Genomic DNA, 22,776 nt, shown 5'->3' on the forward strand with positions numbered 1-22,776 from the left:
AGCTCCAATTTCCCCTGAATTTAGCATCAAGGTGAGGGTCCTGGAGCCCAGAAGACCTGCCTGGAATCCCTGCCTAGTCGTCCAAGGTCCCTATGACATTGTCCCTCATCTGACCTGGAGCCGGGCTCAGGTGGCCACTTTGCTGCAGAATCCCCCTAATCAAGGACTACACAAGCCCGAAGCCTCTTGTCCTTGAACTTTTCACAAGGCTCATTACAATTTTGCCAGAGAGGGTGCTTTTTTTCTATCTTTTTCTTCTTTCTTTCTTTCTTTCTTTCTTTCTTTCTTTCTTTCTTTCTTTCTTTCTTTCTTTCTTTCTTTCTTTTTTCCTTCCTTCCTTCCTTTCTTTCTTTCTCTCTTTCTTTCTTTCTTTCTTTCTTTCTTTCTTTCTTTCTTTCTTTCTTTCTTTCTTTCTTTCTTTCTTTCTTTCTTTCTTTCTCTTTTTCTCTTTCACTCCTAGTTCTTCCCAGTTGACAACCACAAAGCAAAAGTGTTTGGGCTCTATTTGCCCAAGCAGATTGTTTTGTAATTGTTGGAGAAGCAAATGCCAGGGACAGGAAATTGCTGTGTATTGGCTGAGGGTCCAGATGCAATGGTACCTCATAGGTGTTACTGGAAGTGTTTTGGGTGCCTTTCACACTATTGGTGGCCATGACTGCCTGCAGGTTGTCGCCTTCTACCAGAAGCTTGAACTTCTCCTTTCCCCTGTGCTTGTGGATATGGATGACAGCTCTGGACACCCCAGAATGCTCTATACCACCACCTACATTCAACACAGAATCCTTAAGATGCTGCAGCCTCTAGGTCCCTACTGAGATGCTCAGTAACAGGGCTGAAGACTGGGCTGGTAACTAGTTCATGCCATTCTCAGCCCATTTATCACCAGCAGTGTGTGTACTCCAGGAGTGCCTAGGTACTGCTTGGGTTAGGGGAAAGATAGTTCAGAGGGCTGTGCCCCAACCTATAGTCAGCTTGGAGAAGGAGCAGAAGTGATAAGAGAATTATCTATCAATTAGAAGAGACTAATCGATAGAGTTGCAGTCTTAGAACTAAGGATAAGAGAAGAAAGGACTTTGTGCAGCTTCAGCTTTTTGATTATCTTAACTCAGGAAACTTTATTGATTGGAAATCTGACATCCTGATGAAATGTTCTCGAAACTTCTATAAATGTAGGATTGAAGGATTGTGATCTGCAGAGCCAGAGTCTGGCACCTCATAGACTACATATTCTTCCCTCCTCTGTCCCTCACCCAGCCCCTGATCCTGAAGGAGCTGTTTGTGATCTAGGACCACTTTGGCAGTACCTGCCTCTAAGAGCTGGATAAGAGCAACAGCCCACTCACTATGGCCGTGTGTGGCTCCAAAGGTAAGCTAAGGCCCCAGGGTTAGCTGTTTGTACGCCCTGTCAGTGGCTTGGCTCTAGAGCGTGTCTTTGGTGGTTTAATTTCATGGAAGCTCTTCACTTTTTTAAGTGCCTGTCTCTAAATCATGGAAGACTGAGTTTTTGTTTGACTTGGGTGGTGGCAATTTAAGTCTTTTGGACAGAATGATTGTTAATGTGGCTGAGTTCCAGAGTTTGAAGCTGCTTTGACCAAATTTAATGTTAATAAATGAAAGTTCATTTTTAAATTGGATTTCTAATTGGATTGTTTAGTGTTTTGATATCTAGTTTCTTGAGTTCTTTATATATTTTGGAGATCGGCCCTCTGTCATTTGTGGGGTTGGTGAAGATCTTTTCCGATTCTGTAGGCTCTCGTTTTGTCTTATTTACTATGTCCTTTGCCTTACAGAAGCCTCTCAGTTTTAGGAAGTCCCATTTATTAATTGTTGCTCTTAGTGTCTGTGCTACTGGTGTTATATTTAGGAAGTGATCTCCTGTGTCAATGTGTTCCAGGCTACCTCCCACTTTCTCTTCTACCAGGTTCAGTGTAACTGGATTTATGTTGAGGTCTTTGATCTACTTGGACTTGAGTTTTGTATATGGCAATAGATATGAATCTATATGCAATCTTCTGCATGTTGCCATTCAGTTATGCCAGAACCATTTGTTGAATATGCTTTTTCCCCCTACTGTGCAGTTTTGTCTTCTTTGTCAAAAATCATGTGTTCATAGGTGTGCATATTAATTAATGTCAGGGTCTTTAATTCGATTCCATTGGTCTACATTTTCATTTTTATGCTAATACCAAGCTGTTTTTATTACTATAGCTCTAAAGTAGAGGTTGAGGTCCGGGGTGGTGATACCTCCAGAGGTTTCTTTATTGTACAGAATTGTTTTAACTATCCTGGGTTTTTGTTTTTCCATATGAACTTTAGACCAACAGCTGTGGAGCCTGCATGGGACTGGACTAGGCCCTCTTCCACAAGCAAGACAGTTGTGTAGCTTGGTCTGTTTAAGGCTCCTGGCAATAGGATCAGGATCCATCCCTGGTGCATGAGCTGGCTTTTTGGAGCCCATTACCTATGGTGGGACACCTTGCACAGCCTTGATGAAGGGGGAGGGGCTTGGACCTCCTTCAATTGAATGTACCAGGCTTTGTTGACTCCCCATGGGAGGCCTTACCTATTTGGAGGTGGAAATGGGGGGTTCTGTGGTGGGGGAGGATGGGATAGAGCAAGAGGAGGAATAAGAGGGGGAATCTGTGGATAGTATATAAATGAATAAAAAATTTCTTAATAAAGAGATAAAACAAAGAAAAAATAAAATAAAAAAGAAGACAACTGAGAATTTTCAGTAATAGATTTAGTGAAGTAACAATCTATTTTCTTTGGCAGGTAGATTTTGGTTTCCAATGCTCTTCATTCACAAAATATTGATTTTGTGTTTTTCATTTGATATATTTATTTATTTATTTATTTAATCTCTATCTATCTATCTATCTATCTATCTATCTATCTATCTATCTATCTATCTATCTATCTATCTATCTATCTATCTATCTATCTATCTATCTATCTATCTATTGGCTTTAAGATAACAAAGTGCAGCACTTCACTGTCATTTTGAGAAACCCACCAGAAAGGGAATTTTTTTTTTCTTTTTTGATTAGCGCGTCCTGGTGCATTCTATGCAGTTGCCAGTAGGTGGCGGTGTAGCGGGAGGTCGCAAAGCAGCATGTGCAAAGCCTCTCTAGACGGACCCCGTGGCAGAAGAGGAAGCGGCACGTGCGGCGCTGTACGGTGGCCCGAGGGACAGCGGCTGCTCTCTGAGCTCTAAATCCAGCAGTGCCCGGGAAGCTGCAGCGACAGTGGTTTCTGTAGTCCGAGCCTGGAGAAGGGCGCCCGGCAGCCGGCACCATGGTGAAGGAGCAGTTCCGGGAGACGGATGTAGCCAAGAAAATGTAAGGCGCGGCTGGGGGTGGAGGCTGGGGTCCCGGGTCCCAGAGGGTTCCAGGTGAGGGACAGTTGTGAAGAGAGAGAAGAGAGAAGTTCCAGGATGGGATTTCAGATCTTACCGGGTCCCTGAACTGTGGCTGAGAAAGTGGGACGGACCGAGCAGTGTCAGAACGGGCGTCCTGAGCCAGGATGCCACCTCCCGAGGCCCCGCGCTGACTCCTCTCAGGAACTTTTCCCTGGCACGAGGAGACAGTGTGTGCTGACCCGAGGTTGTCAGCTAGAAAGTGGGTTCACAGCGGCTAGGCGGCAGGCTGAGATCCAAGCTGCTGTTCTGGGCCCTCTGCTTCACAGCTTAATTATTAAACCATAGACCTTCCTTATGAGTTTTCTGTTAGTTTGTTTGTTAAGGCAAATCCATTCATTTTTAAGAAGCACGAGAGAGTCCTGAGACCAGTGTTGAGCACTAAAGAGCCCACATGAATGCAGCATTTGCTGCTTGGTCTAGTGGAGAGTAGTCAAATCAGCCATGGTTGCGGCAAATGCAACAACACACAGAGGGGATAATGGGAGCACCACAGACCAGGCCTTTTTCAAAACGCTATTGGAAGGACAAGGTGGGCTGATAGAAGTGAAGCAGGGGACTTATACTGTGTGAGTCTTGCAAGGAGTGTCAGACTCTTGAAGTGTTTGACCAGGCCAGCGTTTGAGTAAGATTCCTTCTTCTGGGAGGCCATGGCAGGGATCCAGACTGGGAATGATGATGGCCTGAACTGTGGGTGGGGACCTGAGGATGGGTGTAGGGACATGGAGAAAAGTGGATTCAAAGAGGCTTAGTGTGTAAAGTCGAAAAAAGAGTAGAGATGGAGGTAAGAGAGAAATTAGATGGACATTGTTTGTGTGTGGCTGACATTCACTAGAACAGATGTCTTACCTGGGTGACCTCCCAGCTGTTCTCAGTATCCACCCCTACCAGTACTTCACACCCACCCTATACACTTAAAATACTTTGTCTCACAGCAGCCCCAGGATACTGTTAGAATGCAGATGAGGTCAATTGTGATGGTACAGGCCCATAATCCCAGCACTCAGGCCAAGGCAGGAGGATCATAAATTTGAGGCTAGTGGGAGCTACATAGCAAGACCCTTCATTTCAAAAGAAAACTAGATTGGTCACTTGGATCTTCCAGTAGCTCTCTATTACACTGACACTTAATACTCTTCTGATTCCCAAGCCTTGGCTCTCCTGCAGGCCTTGCTAGAGCCATCCTGTACCCTTAGCTAGCTGTCTGTGCCCCATTGTGCTGCTTGCATGTGGTTGCTTGATGATGCCCAGAGTGGGTGGGCCCAGGGATCTGTCTTCTGCTTCCAATGTTCATTCTTCTAATTGCCTTGTGTACGGGCTCCTTTCCTACTTGGAATTCAGCTGGAAGGTCAGTTTTGCAGAGAATCTTTCTGTAGAGACCCTGTTGTGCCCCCAGACTACACCATTCCATGTCATTTTGATTCTCTGCATGGTTTATGAACAGTCATCACTCCATGGAACATTGGTTTCAACACCCCAGCACTCATAAACAGATACTAAACTTGAGGATGTTAAGTCTTTTATGCAAAGTGGCATAGTATTGCTAGATAATCTATTTGACCTTTTATAGTTTTACTGTGTTTTTGTTTGTTTATTGTTTGTTTGTTTTTGGAAAAAATGGAAGGAAGAAAGCCTGTACATGACCCAGTGCCCCTGGCAGGCTGTTGTGTCACTCTTGGAGAACTGCTCTTCTAGTAAGTGGTTTCTAGACTTTCCAGTCCTCTAGCCTTTCAGTTTCCTGGCATGCCAGTGTCCTGTCCAGCTCTGACAGATTCTCAGCTGAGGCCTCTGTTCTCTTCCTACCATTTCTCAATGCTCTTCAAGATTTCCTACCAAGCAAGGCAACAGTTACCCAAAACGGGGGCCAGGGACCTACAGTTCTCCTCTTTTACTGAAAAATGAGCTTCTGACTTAGGTTGCATGGAATGTCAGCAGGTCACCTTACGCGTCATGGAGACACCTGCCCAGGCCACACAGGCGCTCTGTCTTAGGTTGGTGAGTGCCCCCCAGACATTACCTGTCTCTGAATACTCATTATCATACAGGCTCAATCGTGTGTGAGCTGCAGAGTTAACTGCTGCCAAAGATCTTAAAGTGGCACTGGGCTTGCAATCTGTGTGTTCGACACAGAAAAGACCAACAGAAGTCCTAACCCACCCATAGCCAGTAGGCTAAAGGTAACTGAGCCATTCCCTTCCTTTCAACATTGTGTAAAACCCTGTAACAATGCAGGATTTTTTCTTTCGTTCTTTCTCTGTTGTAGAATATTATTTTAAGGTGTGTTACTTTTGTTTATATTGCACTTGTGATACTCTGTGAAGCTGTGATACTGTGTCTGTCTAAAACACCTGATGGTTTAATAAAGAACTGAATGGCCAATTAAAAAAAAAAAGATTTCCTACCTTATTTTCTCAGATGGTAGGGAGGCGTTCATGGCTGGAAGACGGGAGCTAAGGTAGGGTGTTTGGTGAGGGCCTCTACCACTCTCTGTAGTTGGTGTCATCTCTGCTGAACCACAGATGCCTTCCATGCTCTGGGATTCTGATGGCAGTAGCTATTCAGATGCTTTTTTCTAACTTTGTTTCTCTCCTAGATCCTCAGAGAAAATGTTTGTTAAAGTCAACTTAAGTATAACATTTCATTATTGAAACTTAAGATTCAGTTAATAAAATCCCCAGAAAATTTAGTAGAAACCATGATACACAATGACCATTTTTTGTTTGTTTGTTTGATTTTGAGGGAGGGTCTTTCTATGTCAGTGGTTCTCAAACTGTGGGTCTTGCCCCCAGGGGTCGAACAACCCTTTCACAGGGGTCATCTTAGACCATCGGAAATGACAGATATTTACATTACAATTCATAACAATAGCAAAATTACAGTTATGAAGTTACAACAAAAATAACTGAATGGCTGGGGGTCACCCCAACATGAGGAACTGTATTAAAGAGACAAAGCATCAAGAAGGTTGAGAACCACTGCTCTATGTAGTCCTGGCTGTCCTGGAGCTTACTATGTAGACCAGGCTGGCCTGCCTCTGCCTAGAAAAGCAGGGATTAAAGGTGTGTAACACCATGCCCAGCTCCATTCTTAGGATTTTTGGATCACTAGTAATTTTCAGAGTTCTTAATAAGTTAGTGATTCGTAGCTTAACATTTTAAATATAATATATTTGTCAATTCTTTAAGAATGTCATATATACATACAATATATTTTCATTATATTCACATCATACTCTTCCCCTAAATCCCCTCAGCTCCACTGCTTATCTCATGTTCTCTCTCTCTTTTAAATAACCCACCAAGTCAAATTTATGCTGCCCATATCTCAAGAGTATGGGATCATCTGCTGGAACACGGTTAACCCACCAGGAGCCACACCCTTAAAGAGAACTGGCTCTCCCTTTCCTAAAAGCCATAAACTAGCAATGGCTCCTTAGCCAGGGTGGAGTGTTGTGAGCCCTTCCCATCCTCCACAACATAACACTTATACTAATGAACTTAATTCAAAGGTAATATAAACTTATTAAGAAAAAAATTGATTATAATAAAAAGAAAACAAAACCAGTAGTTAGGTGCTTGCAAAAGGATTTCTGTTGACTATCCAGAACCCACATGTGGTCAGGGAGCTAGTGTGGTGGTATATATTTATAGTCCCAACTCTGGAGAAGTGGAGACTCGAAGAACCCTAGGGTTCATGGCCAGCTTGCCCTAGGCAAGTCTCCACCACATAGCAAGTTTGAGGCTGCGTCGGATCCTGTCTTCAGAAAAGCAAACATAGGGAAGGATAACTGTATCTAGAGTTCCTGCAGAGTTCTGCAGCTGGTTTGATTCCAGAGTGTTGGCACCTGGCTTTGATCTGCCTTTTGTGAGTGCTACCTTTTGTGTCCAGTACCTTCTGTTTGAAGTATGTTAATCTTATCTGAGAGTTTCCTAAAGATTCAAAGTCTATGTGAAACTTGGTTACAGGAGGACTCAGCAAACTGAGATGTCCTGTGGCTGGGAATTGCTGTGGCTTCTGTATCTTTGGGGAGCTTCAGATAGGAGGTTTTGGTATGCAGAAATTGACTTGCAAAAGATGTGAACTGTATACCATTAAAAAAAAGTCCTTTGCAAAGCTACAGTGAGTCAGTTTGACAGAGGCTCACTCCCCTGCAGCAGCAAAGGCTAAAATTCATCCTAGAGTGCACCTGTTCCTTCCAAGGACAGTGTGGACCCAACACATGACACAACAGATAACTTTACCAACCCCTAGGAAACTCACCTCCTATCTCCTTCCTTCCTTCCTACTTCCTATAGGAGAACTTGAATCCCTTAGTTGTTCTGAATTTGTTTAAGCGCATCCCCGCTGAAGATGTCCCTTTACTTCTGATGAACCCAGAAGCTGGAAAGCCCTCTGATTTGATTCTCACCCGACTTTTGGTGCCTCCCTTGTGTATCAGATCCTCTGTCGTGAATGATTTGAAGTCAGGAACCAATGAAGATGACTTGACAATGAAACTGACAGAGATCATTTTCCTAAATGATGTTATTAAAAAGGTCAGTGTTTCCCGTTAACTTGTGCATTCTGCACTGTGTGCATCTAGAGATGTTAGCTCACTAGAATGCAAGGAAACTCAGAGAGCAGGTTTGTTTCTGATCTTTCTGTACTCGTAGCACCGGATCTCAGGAGCCAAGACGCAGATGATCATGGAGGACTGGGATTTCCTGCAGCTGCAGTGTGCCGTCTACATCAACAGTGAGCTCTCTGGCATCCCCCCTCAACATGGGCCCCAAGAAGTGGACTGGAGGCTTTGTCCAGCTCCTGAAGGGGAAGCAGGGTAGGTTCCTGACAAGATCTACCTACCATTGTTACCTACTGAGGGAATATATGTCTGTTCAGATCCCCAGAAACAGCACAGGGCATGTTATGGAACTTATGGTGTTTTTGATTTTAAATTGATTTAGAGGTAATCTGTCAGGGAAAAGGGTGGATTTTTCTGACCAAATAGTCATCTCACCTGACCCCAACCTCCTGATTGCTGAAGTAGCTGTGCCAGTTCATGTGGCCACAATTCTAACTTTTCCTGAGAAGATAAATACCATTCAGCTGCCCAGTTCTTTGTTTCCAATCCAGTATTTCCATTTTGATAGTTCGTGCTACATATAGAGGCAAGTCCCCAGAAACCCACACAGCTTTGTGAAAATATCTCATTCCACTTTGTTTATGTTTTTTTTTTTTAAATGAGTGCTCTGTCTGCATGTACATCTGCATGCCAGAAGGGGACATCAGAACCCATTATAGATGGTTGTGAGCTACACTGTGGTTGCTGGGAATTGAACTTAGGACCTCTGGAAGATCAGCCAGTACTCTTAACTGCTGAGCCATCTCTCCAGCTCATTCTACTTTGTTAAACACACACAACCTCTGTAACATCTACACTGGTACAGTCATAGCTGTAGCTGGAGGTTGTTGGGTTTTCATTTGTTTGTTGAAGAGGTAGAGATCCAGCCTGGGACCATGTGGGCCAGGCATGTAAGCACTGGACCACTGACCTACACCCTGCTCCACAGACCATAAATGGAATCTCACTGACCCTAAGGAGACAATTCTTGTAAAATAGCTATATTCAATAATAGGTTTATTTTTAAGTGTTCTTGGTTTTTGTTTGTTTGTTTGTTTGTTTGTTTGAGACAAGGTCTCTCTCTATGTAACTGTCTGTCCTGGAACTTACTATGTAGAACGAGGTGGCTTTGAACTGACAGAGCTCTGCCTGCCTCTGCCTCTCAAAGGCCTGTGCCACCATGCCTGGCTCAACTTTTTAAGTTTTTAAAGGGGTGATGGATAAAGTACTTAAGTTACTATCTTTGTATTCTGATCTTATTTTTAGTGTATGTGTGTGCACACATGCATGAGTGTGAGTGCACATGTCCTAGAGTGTGCATGTGGAGGTCAAAGGACAAATTTCAGGAGTCAGTTCTTCCCACACTGAGTTCTACTGATGGAGCTTAGGTCCTCAAACCTGCTGGCAAGTGCTTTTACCAAACCAATGAGCCATCTCACCAGCTCTTACCATATCGCTGTCAGTTAGAGACAGGTGCAAAAGAAAAAAGAAAGCATTTTTATATCTGCAAAAGAATCTGCTGTTTGCTTTTATGCATTTTAATTTTCTTTTTTCCCTAATGTTAGAGATGAAACTGGGGCCTCATAGCTGGGAGGTCAACTGACCTCATCCTAAGCCCATTCAGCAGTGTTTTAAAACAAAAGGGCATGCCCATCTACCTCAGGCTTTCCCCACACACCAAACCCACTCAGTCCATGATCAGTTCAGTCAGTGTCACCTAGCCATTCTGGTTTTCATAGTTTGGTGATGGGAGCATTTGAGATGAGTGACAGTTTTTGGGGTGTTGTCTTTGAAATGATTCTTGTATCATGCTTGCTGTTTATTAATGCATCCATTTCACATTCTATGCTGCAGCTTTTTTCCCTATTGACAATACTTTCAACACCTTTGTTAGTTTAATCCTCACATTCTAAAGTATTTCACTGAAATCATTTTCCTGAAGTGTTATTTAAAAATATTTAATAAAATAAGCAGTGCTCCAATTTGTTTGTACATTTTGTGGTCTAGCCATCCAGAAACTTCTGGTCACAACATTGTCCAAATAATAAAAACAATCAGTTCTTCTTCCTAGTTTTCTTGGTGTGGGTTGTTAGTTTTTAACTGTAAATGATTGAGTCAAAGAATCTGATCATTTGAAAGCTGTTTCTGCTCAACCAGAAAGCCTGCAGCAGTCTGCATTCAGTTCACACTCTGAGTATAAGATGGTGGATACAGTGAGAAAGCCTGTGGCAGTCTGCATTCAGTTCACACTCTGAGTATAAGATGGTGGATACAGTGAGAAAGCCTGCGGCAGTCTGCATTCAGTTCACACTCTGAGTATAAGATGGTGGATACAGTGAGAAAGCCTGCGGCAGTCTGCATTCAGTTCATACTCTGAGTATAAGATGGTGGATACAGTGAGAAAGCCTGCGGCAGTCTGCATTCAGTTCACACTCTGAGTATAAGATGGTGGATACAGTGAGAAAGCCTGCGGCAGTCTGCATTCAGTTCACACTCTGAGTATAAGATGGTGGATACAGTGAGAAAGCCTGCGGCAGTCTGTATTCAGTTCACACTCTGAGTAGAAGATGGTGGTTACAGTGAGAAAGGCTGCAGCAGTCTGCATTCAGTTCATACTCTAGTGGATACAGTGAGAAAGCCTGCGGCAGTCTGCATTCAGTTCATACTCTGAGTATAAGATGGTGGATACAGTGAGAAAGCCTGCGGCAGTCTGCATTCAGTTCACACTCTGAGTATAAGATGGTGGATACAGTGAGAAAGCCTGCGGCAGTCTGCATTCAGTTCACACTCTGAGTATAAGATGGTGGTTACAGTGAGAAAGGCTGCAGCAGTCTGCATTGAGTTCATACTCTGAGTATAAGATGGTGGATACAGTGAGAAAGCCTGCAGCAGTCTGCATTCAGTTCACACTCTGAGTATAAGATGGTGGATACAGTGCTCCCCAACTCTATGCTCCACATAGAGACTTAGACCACCGCAGTGCCTGGTAATAAAAGCTTGCTGATTAGCTGCATGCCTGAGGTTTACAGACAGTCTGGATCGTCAATGCTTGTCATGAATCTGTTCCAAGTGTCCTCATTTGAAGGAAGAATTCTTTCCCATTAAACCATTGACCAAGAAGTTACAGAGCACAACAGCCCATAGTACTGCTGCCATATCTTCTAAGCCTTAGAGCCTGGTGAAAATTGGCAGATGAAGTTGCCACAGATTGCATTCACAGTACTGTGCAGTTCAGTACACATAGGGAGATTAGAGACCGAGAAAGACTTAGCCAAGCCTCTTTAGATCTAGGCTGCTGTCTGCCAGTTTGCTGTTCCTGCAACTTCAGTCACGACTGGGGGCCACAGCTGCCCCGTGGTAGCTCTCTGTCATTAGACCCTATGCTGTGAACAACTGAGTACTGTTGGCTCGCTTATAGACAGGAAACTGTCTTACTGTGGTTTTTATCACGGTCCTGTAGGTGAACAAAGCAAACATCAATTTTTTGAGGAAACTGGTTCGAAATGGCCCTGATGTTCACCCAGGAGCCAATTTCATCCAGCAGAGACACATGCAGATGAAAAGGTAATGCTTTCCCTGTTGTGTGGGATTAACCTGCCTGACGGTACTGTTCACCAGAACCATGGAATGCATTCTAGATACACTGACGGGCATTTTGGCATGTAGAATGTAGATGTTTAAATTGACTAGTCCTGTGTCTGTCATTGTCTCTGATCACTGCATTTGCATGAAGTATTGTTCTCTTACAAGGGACGTTATTAGACCTAGATACACAGACTCGCTTGAGATACGAACAGCTTGTTTTCTAGGTCACTGGGCTCTTGAGGATCTCTCATTGGTGCTCATTTCGCCAAGTCTGGCTTGACAGCCAGGTGAGGTGACCACCAGTGGCTTGTGTCGTGAGGGTTTTAAGGATCCCATAGAAGAAAGAATATTACTGTAGTTCTACGATTCTAAAACAAATACTTTTATATTTTAACTTCTATCTCTCCTGGATCTGGAGACTGAATCCAGGGCCCTATGTACTGCTGAGCTGTACCTCCAGCTCCCAGTACCCCCTTGTTAAAAATAGGGTCTCGCCAGGCAGTGGTGGCACATACCTTTCATCCCAGTCCTCAGGAGGCAGAGACATGTGGATTTCTGTGAGATCCCAGAGATCAAAGTCAGATTGTCAGGAGTAAAACTTGAATTTTGACTTGATTTCATCGTCATTTTATGTATACATATGTGTGGGTGGGTGTGTCTGATGTATGCCACATGTGTGCAGGAAAGTGTAGAGACCCGAAGAGGGCATGGGATCCCCTGGACTGGAACTGTAGGCAGTTGTGAGAGGCCTAAAATGGGTGCTGAGAAGCAAACTGGAAGTGCTCTGGAGTAGCAAGTGCTTCGAACCTCAGAACCATCTCCAGCCCCTCCCTTCAGTGTTTTTAAGATGTGAGGTATAAGGTTCATACACAACATTACTGTGACACAGATCTAATTGAGAGTTGGAGTGAAAATCCCTGGAATGATTTCATTTTGCAAAGGAAAATGTGTGTGTTGTGTACACAGCTTTATATAAAATAGGCAAAAATTGATTTTATTTACTTTTGCCTGTTAATTTAGCAACTGAAGCCAGGTGGTGGTGGTGCATGCCTTTAATCCCAACACTTAGAAGGCAGAGGCAGATGGATCTCTGTGAGTTCAAGGCCAGCCTGATCTAAGGTGTCAGGTCTAGGACAGTCAGGACTGTTACACGGAGAAACTTAGACTTTTGAAAAGAAAAAAAGAAAGGAAACTTAGCACCTAAAATGCTGAAGAGACTTGCACAGTGGGTCTCTTGCAGAGTGTTGAGTGCCACAGGCTTAGGGGCAGCATGACTTTGAAGAATGCTGAGGGCTGGGGGCCCCCTGCAGATGTGGCTTCACTGCTGCTACTGCTTTTCATCCTTGTGAGCTTAAGATGAGCCTAAAGACTCACCAGATTCAGGCTCAGCTTTTTGCAGGGCTGATGCATAGATGGTGCTGGTTATTGCTCTTGGCTTGTTTGGAGATATTCATGTGATCTGGCTACCCCACTCTTGGTGATGCTGAGAAGATTGAAATACTTGAGGGTGTACAGGTTCCCCAATCTTTAATTTCTTTCTGTTCTCACGTATTACCTAGGCTTCTTCTTTAAAAAATTATTTTTTTACATGTATTGGTGTTTTGCAGCAGTGTCCTTCTTTGTGGAAGTTTTCTTATGATTTCCTTGAAATTTTATCTCCATTGCTTTCTGTTTGGAACTTGTGTTAATTGTATTCCCAGTTACTGGATCAATTCTGCTTTTTAAATTTTTTTTTTTACCTTTTTTTAAAAAATCTATGACTTTATTTACTCCTTTTGTTTTTTATCATTTCTGTTGATTTGAAATGTTTCTATGACAAAAGTTCCCATGATTAGTATTTGCAGATTAAGTGGGGCATTGCCTGTTCTCTACATTAGGATTTTCCCCAGCTTCCTCTGTTTTATTTGTTTATGATTTCAAGACAGGATCTCACTATGTAGCCCCCACTGACCTGGAAAATGGTATGTAGACCAGGCTGGCCTCATCCTCATGGGGATCTGCCTATCTCTACCTCCCAAGTACTGGGAATAAGGGCGTGCGCTGCCACACCAGGCTGGAGCTGCCTCACTCTAATCTCTGGATTTGACTTTGACTGCTCTGAAGGAGTTTTACTAAGTATTTTCATATTTGCTCGCTGAATTTTCCATGTCCTTTCCTTTTGTATTTGTAGTCTCGTATTTCATGTTAAAAACTGCCTTAAAGGGCAGGAGAGATGGCTGAGAGGTTAAGAGCTCAGAGGTCCTGGGTTCAATTCCCAGTAACCACATGATGGCTCACAACCATCTGTAATGAGATCTGGTGCCCTCTTCTGGCATGCAAGCATACATGCAGAACACTATATATATATATATTATATATATACACACACACACAAAAACAGGCCAGGCGGTGGTGGGGCACGCCTTTAATCCCAGCACTCAGAGGCGGAGGCAGGCGGATCTCTGTGAGTTCGAGGCCAGCCTGGTCTCCAAAGTGAGTTCCAAGAAAGGCGCAAAGCTACACAGAGAAACCCTGTCTCAAAAAACTAAAAACAAAAACAAAAACCAAAAACAGAACTACCCTAAAATGCATAAAATCCATGTTGTTCTTGGTTATCCACTCATCCTTGGGGTGTGAGACTAATCACTGACTGGAAATAGAGCTGCAGGGTTTATGGTCCTTGGTTTATTGTTAAGGTTCTTTGGTTTGAGCTGAGAACCAACCTTCTCACTGCAGGGCCACCACTTACCCCGTCAATAACAGTTTTCTCTAGGGAGGCTTCATTTCCTCAGAGACATCTCTTCTAGTTTCAGTCTCCCACCCTGGGGATAGAACCATGGAAGCTGGCCAAGGCGGGAGCTCAGGGCTGCCATAATATATTGCACAGATGGTTCTCCAGTCTTTTGTCGTCCTATCCGGCCGTGAGTGGTATTCTCCAATCCAGAACCCTTGGGTCTTCCCTGAGGACGTGAACTGCCATCTTCCTTCCGAGCAAAGCCCAGAGCCAGTTCCTTACACAGACTCTCCACCCATTCTCCTTGTCTCCAATACATTCATCTCTGTGTCTGCAGGAACTAGTGGTCTCACTTCCAAGCCTCTCTAGACTTCTTGTTGGTTCTCTACCTGAAGACACTGAAAGGGCCTCTCCTTCCCTGTGCAACTAAGACTGCACACTCAGTCACCCACCCACTTCTTCACAGCTTAGTCCTATTCTACCAAAGATGGCGTTTATATTTGCCTTTTTTTCCTATTGGGAAGTAAACCCAGATTCACATAGTGCTCTCTCTCTCTCTCTCGCTCTCGCTCTCGCTCTCGCTCTCGCTCTCGCTCTCGCTCTCTTCCTCTCTCCCTCTCTCGCTCTCTCTCCACTGAGTTAGACCCCAGCCTTCCTCCTCTTCTCTTGGAGAGTGATTTCTGAGAGGAGGAGGGCAGGCAGCAGGGATGAGCTCTTCCTGACAGCTGGACACTAATGGTTATGGCTCGTTTGCTCTGCCCGCCAATTCTTCCTCAGCTAACCGTGGCTTCTCCATCGGGATTGGTGATGTCACACCTGGCCAGGGACTGCTGAAGGCCAAGTATGAGCTACTGAATGCTGCCTACAAGAAGTGCGATGAATACATCGAAGCCCTGAACACAGGCAAGCTGCAGCAGCAGCCAGGCTGCACTGCTGAGGAGACACTAGAGGTGAGACTGCCCTCCAGATCGGCGTGGTCAGCTGTCCTGCTTACAGTGTGTTTGGGATGGGCCAAAAGCCATGAAGAGAAGGTGGCCGAGAAGCAAGAAGGGACGCGTTCTTGTCCCGTTCCTGCAATGTGTTCTTGTTTGTTTGGCAGTGTGGGACCTTTGCTCTTTTAGCATTCACACTCTGGTATAAAAACATGGGTACCTGTTCATTTGACAGCATGGGGCTGTGCTTCACTGGGGCTGCTCTGACTGTCCCTCAGGTCCTCAGCCCTCCCTCTTTGCAGCATCCTCCCACAGACACCACACCAGCGCTCAGTGTGTTGATCATTATTACCATGACTTGGATACAGGATAGGAAATACTCATGTTGGATTGTCTCACCCAGGCCACAGACTCCTCATGTTTGAAACATGAGCACTGAGCTGGCCACATCAAAATCTATCCTTCTCTAGGAGCCTGAAGTTCAAAAGCAAACGGACCAGGAGTTGGGGCACTGGCTTTGTTTTGTTCTGTTTCATGACAGTCTCACTCTGTAGCTCAGGATGTCCACAAATTTAAGGTCTTCAGACCCCAGCCTCAAGTTCTGGGATTTGCAAGTACACGTTGCCATACCTGCCTATCCTCTGCCTTCTCCATGGCCTGTGTCTTGCACTTTTCCCTCCCTAGAGTGTGGAAGATAGGCTCTTGAAGGATCATGTCTTCCCAGCTGGGTGTGGTGGCACACACCTATAATCTCAACCACCTGGAGGATGAGGCAGAAAGATGGAGAGTTCAGAGCCAGTGTTTTGTTTTCTGTTTAGAACATATAAATAGTTTGCTAAAGAGGGTTTGAAACCAGGTTGGGGAAGTTTAGCAATACAATAACTAAAAGAGAGGTGGGAAGATGAATTCTTTCTCTTTGTGAGGGTTTTTCAGACACTTTCTCTTTGTAACCCATAGTCACTAATTCACAGTCCTGCCACAGTATCCTGAGTGCTGGGCTCCCAGGAGTGTACCAATCCCCTGGAAATCTGCTCCTTTTCAGTCTTCCTGAGTTTTAGACAGAGATATTAGAGGAGGCTTCTTACTGTACCCACCATGACAATTAATTAAGGTCTCAATAGGACCACAACTTCTAGAGGACTCAGCACCTTAAATTGTGAACTGTGACTGTGCTCACAGGTCAGGGTGTCCTGGAGTCATCTTGTCACATTCTTTGCTCATGCAGATTGAAAGCATGCTTGGTGAGAACAGGTAGAGACAGACTGTACAAGCAGAGGGAGCAGTTCTCCTTCACATGAGCATTGTGCATTTACAGGTGTGCGCGCACACACGACTGGATGTCCACGTGCTGTCACGTAGACAGCAATACACAAAACCATAGATATTCTACTTCATGAACAATTTGAAATTTTTTGTAGAATTTTGTTTCAATTTGCTATGCACACTCTTCCAGACCCTTGCAGAAGAAAGGCCTTTGTGCAACTTGGCCTGTGTGATTGAGTTCAGGAAACTTCTTTAATTAGAAATCTGACATATGTTCAGATTTCTGAACATACGATGAAATGTTCTCAATTTTTCTTTTTTCTTTGTTTGGCTTTGTTTTTAGAGACAAGGTTTCTCTGTGTCATTTTGGTGCCTGTCCTGGATCTCACTCTGTAGACCAGGCTGGCCTTGAACTCACAGAGATCCGCCTGGCTCTGCCTCCTGAGTGTTGGGATTAAAGGCATGTGCCACCACCGCCCAGCCTTGATTTTTCTATAAATGTCAATATGAAGATCTGTGATCTGCAGACCCAAAGCATGTCCCATCAGGGACTTCATTTTCTTCCCTCTCTGCCCCTCCCCCAGGCCCTGATCTTGAAGGTGCTATCTGTGATCCAGGACTATCCTGGCAGTGCCTGCCTCCAAGAGCTAGACAAGAGCAACAGCTCCTTCACCATGGCCCTGTGTGGCTCCAAAGGTGAGCTAAGGTTGGCTGTTTGTGTGCCCTGCCAGGGACTTGGCTCTAGAAAACGTCCTTCATGGTGGTAACTTCATAGGGGCTCTTCATTTCTTTCTTTTTCTTTATTAAGAAATTTTTTATTCATTTTATACCAACAACAGATCCCCATCTCATCCCTCCTCCTGCCCCCCCCACTTTCCACCCCCACCAACTCCTCATCCCCTCCTCCAAAAAGGTAAGGCCTCCCGTGGGGAGTCAGCAAAGCCTGGTACATTCAGTTGAGTCAGGTCCAAGCCCCTCCCCTCTGCATCAAGGCTGTGCAAGGTGTCCACCATCATAGGTAGTGGTCTCTGAAAAGTCAGCTTATGTGCCAGGGATAGATCCTGATCCTATGCCAGGAGCCCCTTAAACAGACCAAACTACACAACTGTCTCACTTATGCAGAAGGCCAAGTCCAGTCTCATGCAGGCTCCACAGCTATTAGTTTAAAGTTCATGAGTTCCCAATAGCTTGGTTCGATTGTCTCTATAGATTTCTCCATCATGATCTTGATGCCTCTTGCTCATAGAATCCCTCTTCCTTCTCTTTGACTGGACTCCCAGAGCTCAGTCTGGTGCTTGACTGTGGATCTCTGCATCTGCTTCCATTATTTACTACATGAAGGCTCTATGATGACAGTTAGGGTATTCACCAATCTGATCACTGCGGTAGGCCACCTCAGCCACCTCTCCACTATTGGTAGTAGTGTCAGCTAGGGTCATCCAAGTGCCTATCTCTAAATCATGGAAGTCTGCATAGTTTACATCTTTCGGAAAATTTATTGGTAATGTGGTCGAGTTCCTAAGTTTGAAGATGCTTTGATTAAATTTGGTATTAAAAAGAAGAAAGCTGGGAATTTTTAGTAATAGATTTAGTGATCTTTCTTCTTTTCTTGTGGTGCTGAGGATCAACCCTAGGGCCTCATGCATCTTAGGCAAGTGCTCTATCACTAGCTTAGCTTAGATGTGGCAAACTTCTTTAACTTCATTTACTCAGACCCTCTAGCATTATGATTCCTAATACCATGCTCAAACTCAGAACTTCAGGGCCTCTATTGCTGTCATTTTGTTCATTATGAAATAAAATTCCCGCTCTCTAAGTTGGCTGCCTTTCCCCATGTTCTACTTCCTGCTCCTGTGCACACTTGGGGTCTCCCCTGCTCTACCTTTGCTTCTCCCTCACTCTTCCACACACATTCAGATTCCTTCTCCCATCCTCCTCTCTCTGCAGACCCCATGTCCAGAGGCCAGTCTGACGGTCATCTGAAAGACTCCAGTGGCCCTTCCCTCCACCCCACACCTGCACATGCTCCGGAGCCCTTCCTTGGTTCCAACTGTTACTGTAGTTCTGTCCTTCAGTCCCTTGACTCTAGGCTGTGAGAGTAAGGGTTGTGCTGTGTCACATTCTATTTTATCCCTCTGTCCTGCCTGGCTTCTGTTATTGTTTCCATTTCTGACCTGTTCCCAGGTTCCTTCATTAACATATCACAGATGATCGCCTGTGTGGGACAGCAAGCCATCAGTGGCTCCCGGGTTCCAGATGGCTTTGAAAACAGATCTTTGCCTCACTTTGAAAAGCATTCAAAGGTAAATGGCAGTGGAAGCTTGAAGGTCTGTTTGTCTAGATTGTCCCCTGAGGAACACAGACTTATCAGGATCTAAAGCCATTGGTTATTTTCACTGGGCGTTTACATAGAATGTGTGGCTGTGGCATTGAGTTGTACTTCATGTCAGTCTTCACCCATATGAAGTGCCTCTTCGGTGACTGTTGGTATGTCAGAGTCCACCGCCATCGCTACAGTCTATTTTACCTTTTCAGTAGCTCTAGCTCCGGGTGGATCTGGTTTGGAGGTGTGCAGGACTGGTTCACAATAAGGATGTCTTGAAGACAGTGGCTTCCCAGGGAGTGGCTTGGGTGCCCTCTGAAGTCCTTGACACTTCTGGAATAGCAGCTCCAACTCATATTTTCCTCTTCTGAGCCATTTACCTGCCCTGGCACCCTAGCAAAGATGGTGTGTCCAAATTATTTCTCCTGTAGGCAAGGGCGTAGGGCACCTGCCAGTTCTTGGGTCACTGGCTGGGTATGTGTGTAGCCTCCAGGGGACATTTTCTTCTGTGGATGGATTTTAGAATTTTGGACCTGGAACTTGCTTGATATTCTTTTTTTCCTACCTCTCTTTAGCTCCCTGCTGCCAAAAGCTTTGTGGCTAATAGCTTTTACTCTGGCTTAATGCCTACTGAGTTTTTCTTCCACACAATGGCTGGTCAGGAGGGTCTTGTAGACACTGCTGTAAAGACTTCTGTAACAGGATACTAGCAGGTAACTTGAGGAAGTGTCATTGGCCACAGAGCAACAGCATTGTGTGTGAGCCCGGCCTGCTCAGTGAGTGAGTGAGTGAGTGTGTGTGTGTGTGTGTGTGTGTGTGTGTGTGCATGCGTGCATTCCTGTGTGATCTCCTGTGTTTATGCATGCATGCTTGCCTGTTTTGTACAAGAGCTGTGATTTACCCCCATTTTGTTTTTGAAAGGGAACATTTAGACATATTGCTGCTCTGGAACTAATAATAACTGAGCTCAGATTATCCTGTGTACTCTGAAAGGTAGAGAATAGGCCAGAGTCCCAGATGGCTAAGTCTCCTAGAGGGGAATGCTGAGCTTGTAGCCTGGACTTACCATTCAGCCTCCCTTAGCTGTTTCCTAGCATGACTGGGGCATGAGGGTGATAACTGCCTGCCAGTTACTGAGAGGTTTCTGACTCTAACTTTGCCACTGTTGAGGTCTCATTATTCATCCTTTCCATGGCTCCCAGGAATTATAGCTTCAGGATGACAGGGCTGAGCTAGAGGGTTCTTTGCTGCACTTACAAGTGGCAGTAAAACTTGACCCTCTGAGTCTCTCTGTAGGTCACAGCAGAGGATTTCTTTCCAGACCCCAGGATCATTTCCACTCCCTGATACATCAGTAGCTCTATATGTTGCAAGAAAATTCGTGTGTTTCTGTTGCTGGAGATTGGACCCAGGGCCTCCCTAATGCTAGGCCAGTGCATTAACTGCTGAGCACAGTCCTAGCCCCCCAAAATTGTTCATGTTTTTGACTGTTTATGACACCAGTTAAAGGTGACAGGCCGCATTGTTGAGGCACATGCTTGATTCCACTTTGGGTCCTATCTGTCCCCCTGTGGAAGTGAGGACCTTACAGACTGCAAAACAAGGATTTGATGAGCCAGTGAGCCAGATAAAGGTGAAGGGGGTAAGATAGTGGCCGGAGTCATTTGTGCAGGCAGTGCCCTGTCTGTACCTTGTTTGTTATCCCCTGATGCTGTGGACATCTGCTGGGAATTGCCCTTTGGTTTTGAGGTGTGCTACGTTCATCAAAAGGAACTGTGAATGCCTTTTCCACTCATGGTGTGGGGAGCTGTGACTTAGGGTGTTTACATGTGCAGTATGAATGTCCAAGAGCACCAGGATAACCTAGAAGCAGTGGGTTCTGGCAAGAGCAAGGTTGTTTTCTAGGATTTCTCTCGTTCTCTGGGCCAGAGTCACACTGCTCGCTGGTGGGGGAAGGTTTTCCCAAGCATAGTTGAGAAATGGTTGCTGCCCTTGATTCATAGTCTGTAACCCTGCTTCCTTGTCCTCTGTCCCCAAAGAGGGCTTGCATCTGATTCTCTGTACTGAAGTCTGCATGGACTCTGGCTTGAATTTGCATAAAAACTAGTTTGCACCATAGGGAGCTGGGTGGGAAGGCTAAGCAGCCCAGGAAAGCAGTGTGCAGAGTTCTTGGGGCTGGTGAGGTTTCTGTTGCAGGGAGACTTGACACAGGTCAGACTAGAGGTTGGAGCCTAAGCTGCCTCTCACTGCACAGGCTAGTGAGGCACTTGTGGCCCTGTTGTTCTCAGGCAAAGGAGGGACTCTTCAGGAATGTCTAATAAAGTGCTGTTGATGTAATTTCAGTACCTGTAACCTCGTGCTGGGGATGTGGCTTGGTGACAGAGTGCTTATCTAGCACACCCAAGGCCCTGAGTTCATCTTTAGCACCATGAAAAACAAGCAAACAAATGACCTATAACCGTGAAATTGAATGGCAAGTCTGATTGTGTGCTATGAAGCAGTCTTCCCTGGGCAGCTGAGCCTCCTTCTCTTCCTGTAGAGAAGGCTGGTCAAATCCCTGGAAGACCTCTGCTCCCAGTATGACCTGACAGTGCGGAGCTCCACTGGTGACATCATCCAGTTCATCTACGGAGGAGATGGCTTAGATCCTGCTGCCATGGAGGGCAGAGATGAGCCTCTGGAGTTTAAAAGGGTTCTGGACAACATCAAAGTGAGATGCAGCACTCTGTTGAGGGGTACAGTCTTCTGGGGGGCTTTGTCATAGGTGTTGACACTGTTTATAGTACCACACTTCCCACTTAATCATCTCTGCCTCAGTACTAGATTGGTACCTTATTACTAGTAGTTACTCTGTCTGTTTTCATTCCTGAGCCTATTGTTAGTCCAAATCAGATGCCAATGGAAGAGGCTCTGGCTCCTCTCTTCTGCTGGAGTGGACTAGAGACAAGCTTTATAAAGAATAGGTGTTGGACAGAAGGCTCATTTCATATACTGTAGCCAGGAGTATGAGTTGGAACCAATCTTTTTGAATAGTAACTGGACAAGATTCATCTGGGTTTCAGTTTAGTGCCTTTTGGCCCAGATCTTCCAGCAGCAGAAGGTGGTTCCACTGAGGTGGTTTTTCAGTTGTTTCTAGTAGTTGGAAGCCACCAGTTGAGAATGGGTCAGAAAGCACTAAAACTTTGAGGAAACCCCATGATCCTGAGGAGGATGTGATCCCATGGTCCTGTACAGGTGTTGACAAACCAGAGTTAACATTCAGCAGGCAGAGAATCACTGTAAATTCTGGCTGTTCTTTGTTGTTGGTCACCTCATTAACTGTATTGTCCTTCTGAGTTGGCCCTAATGCAGACAAGACATGGCTATCATAAGAAACTATTTGACTTGGTGTGGGTGTGTTCTACATTGTGGTTTACCATCACAGCATGTTAGGATATTTGATCTCTGTGTCCGTCTTCATGTTCTGTGGAAGGAGCCTGGGCCGGCTCTGCCTTACTCACCTGTGGGTCTCAGCACAGGGCTTGGCTGGTTTGTAGTGTTTTCAGTTGGTGGGTTAACCTAACCCCTTATACTGGTATTTGTGGAGATAGAGAATATTTGACTGGTAACCATGGATCTAGGAGTCAGCTGACTTGGGTTGGGATTGTTGTTCCCACATGAAAGTCAAGTCTATCTTGCTGTGGGCCTTTGACTCTCGTAACAGAGCTGATTTATAAGTGTTGATGTAACTTGGAAGTAGAGTAATTGCCTCACATGTACAAGGTCTTGGGTTTTATCTAGGGGCCAGAAAAAGGGAAAAAAATGAAGAATCCAGTTACATGTGGAAGTGTAGCACACAAACAACAACCCTTCAGTCCTCCTGGTCTCCATTCTCCAGACAATCCAGAACTTTATCCATGGGCTCTGTTTGTTGCCATTGGTAGGGCATAAAATTTCATTGAG

General features: G+C 44.9%; 1 protein-coding gene across 1 annotated transcript; it reads left to right on the forward strand.

Annotated features, from left to right (window-relative positions):
• The first annotated feature begins 1,344 nt into the window (after window positions 1–1,344).
• On the forward strand, window positions 1,345–10,017 carry LOC131919076 (DNA-directed RNA polymerase III subunit RPC1-like). The gene is made up of 4 exons (XM_059273134.1): window positions 1,345–1,366; window positions 3,151–3,341; window positions 7,714–7,953; window positions 8,071–10,017. The coding sequence occupies exons 1-4, from the start codon at window positions 1,345–1,347 to the stop codon at window positions 8,236–8,238; spliced, it is 621 nt and encodes a 206-aa protein (XP_059129117.1). The 3' UTR covers window positions 8,239–10,017.
• Window positions 10,018–22,776: the final 12,759 nt, after the last annotated feature.

This window comes from Peromyscus eremicus, chromosome 9, assembly GCF_949786415.1.
Source record: "Peromyscus eremicus chromosome 9, PerEre_H2_v1, whole genome shotgun sequence".
In the NCBI taxonomy this organism is placed as follows: Eukaryota; Metazoa; Chordata; class Mammalia; order Rodentia; family Cricetidae; genus Peromyscus; species Peromyscus eremicus.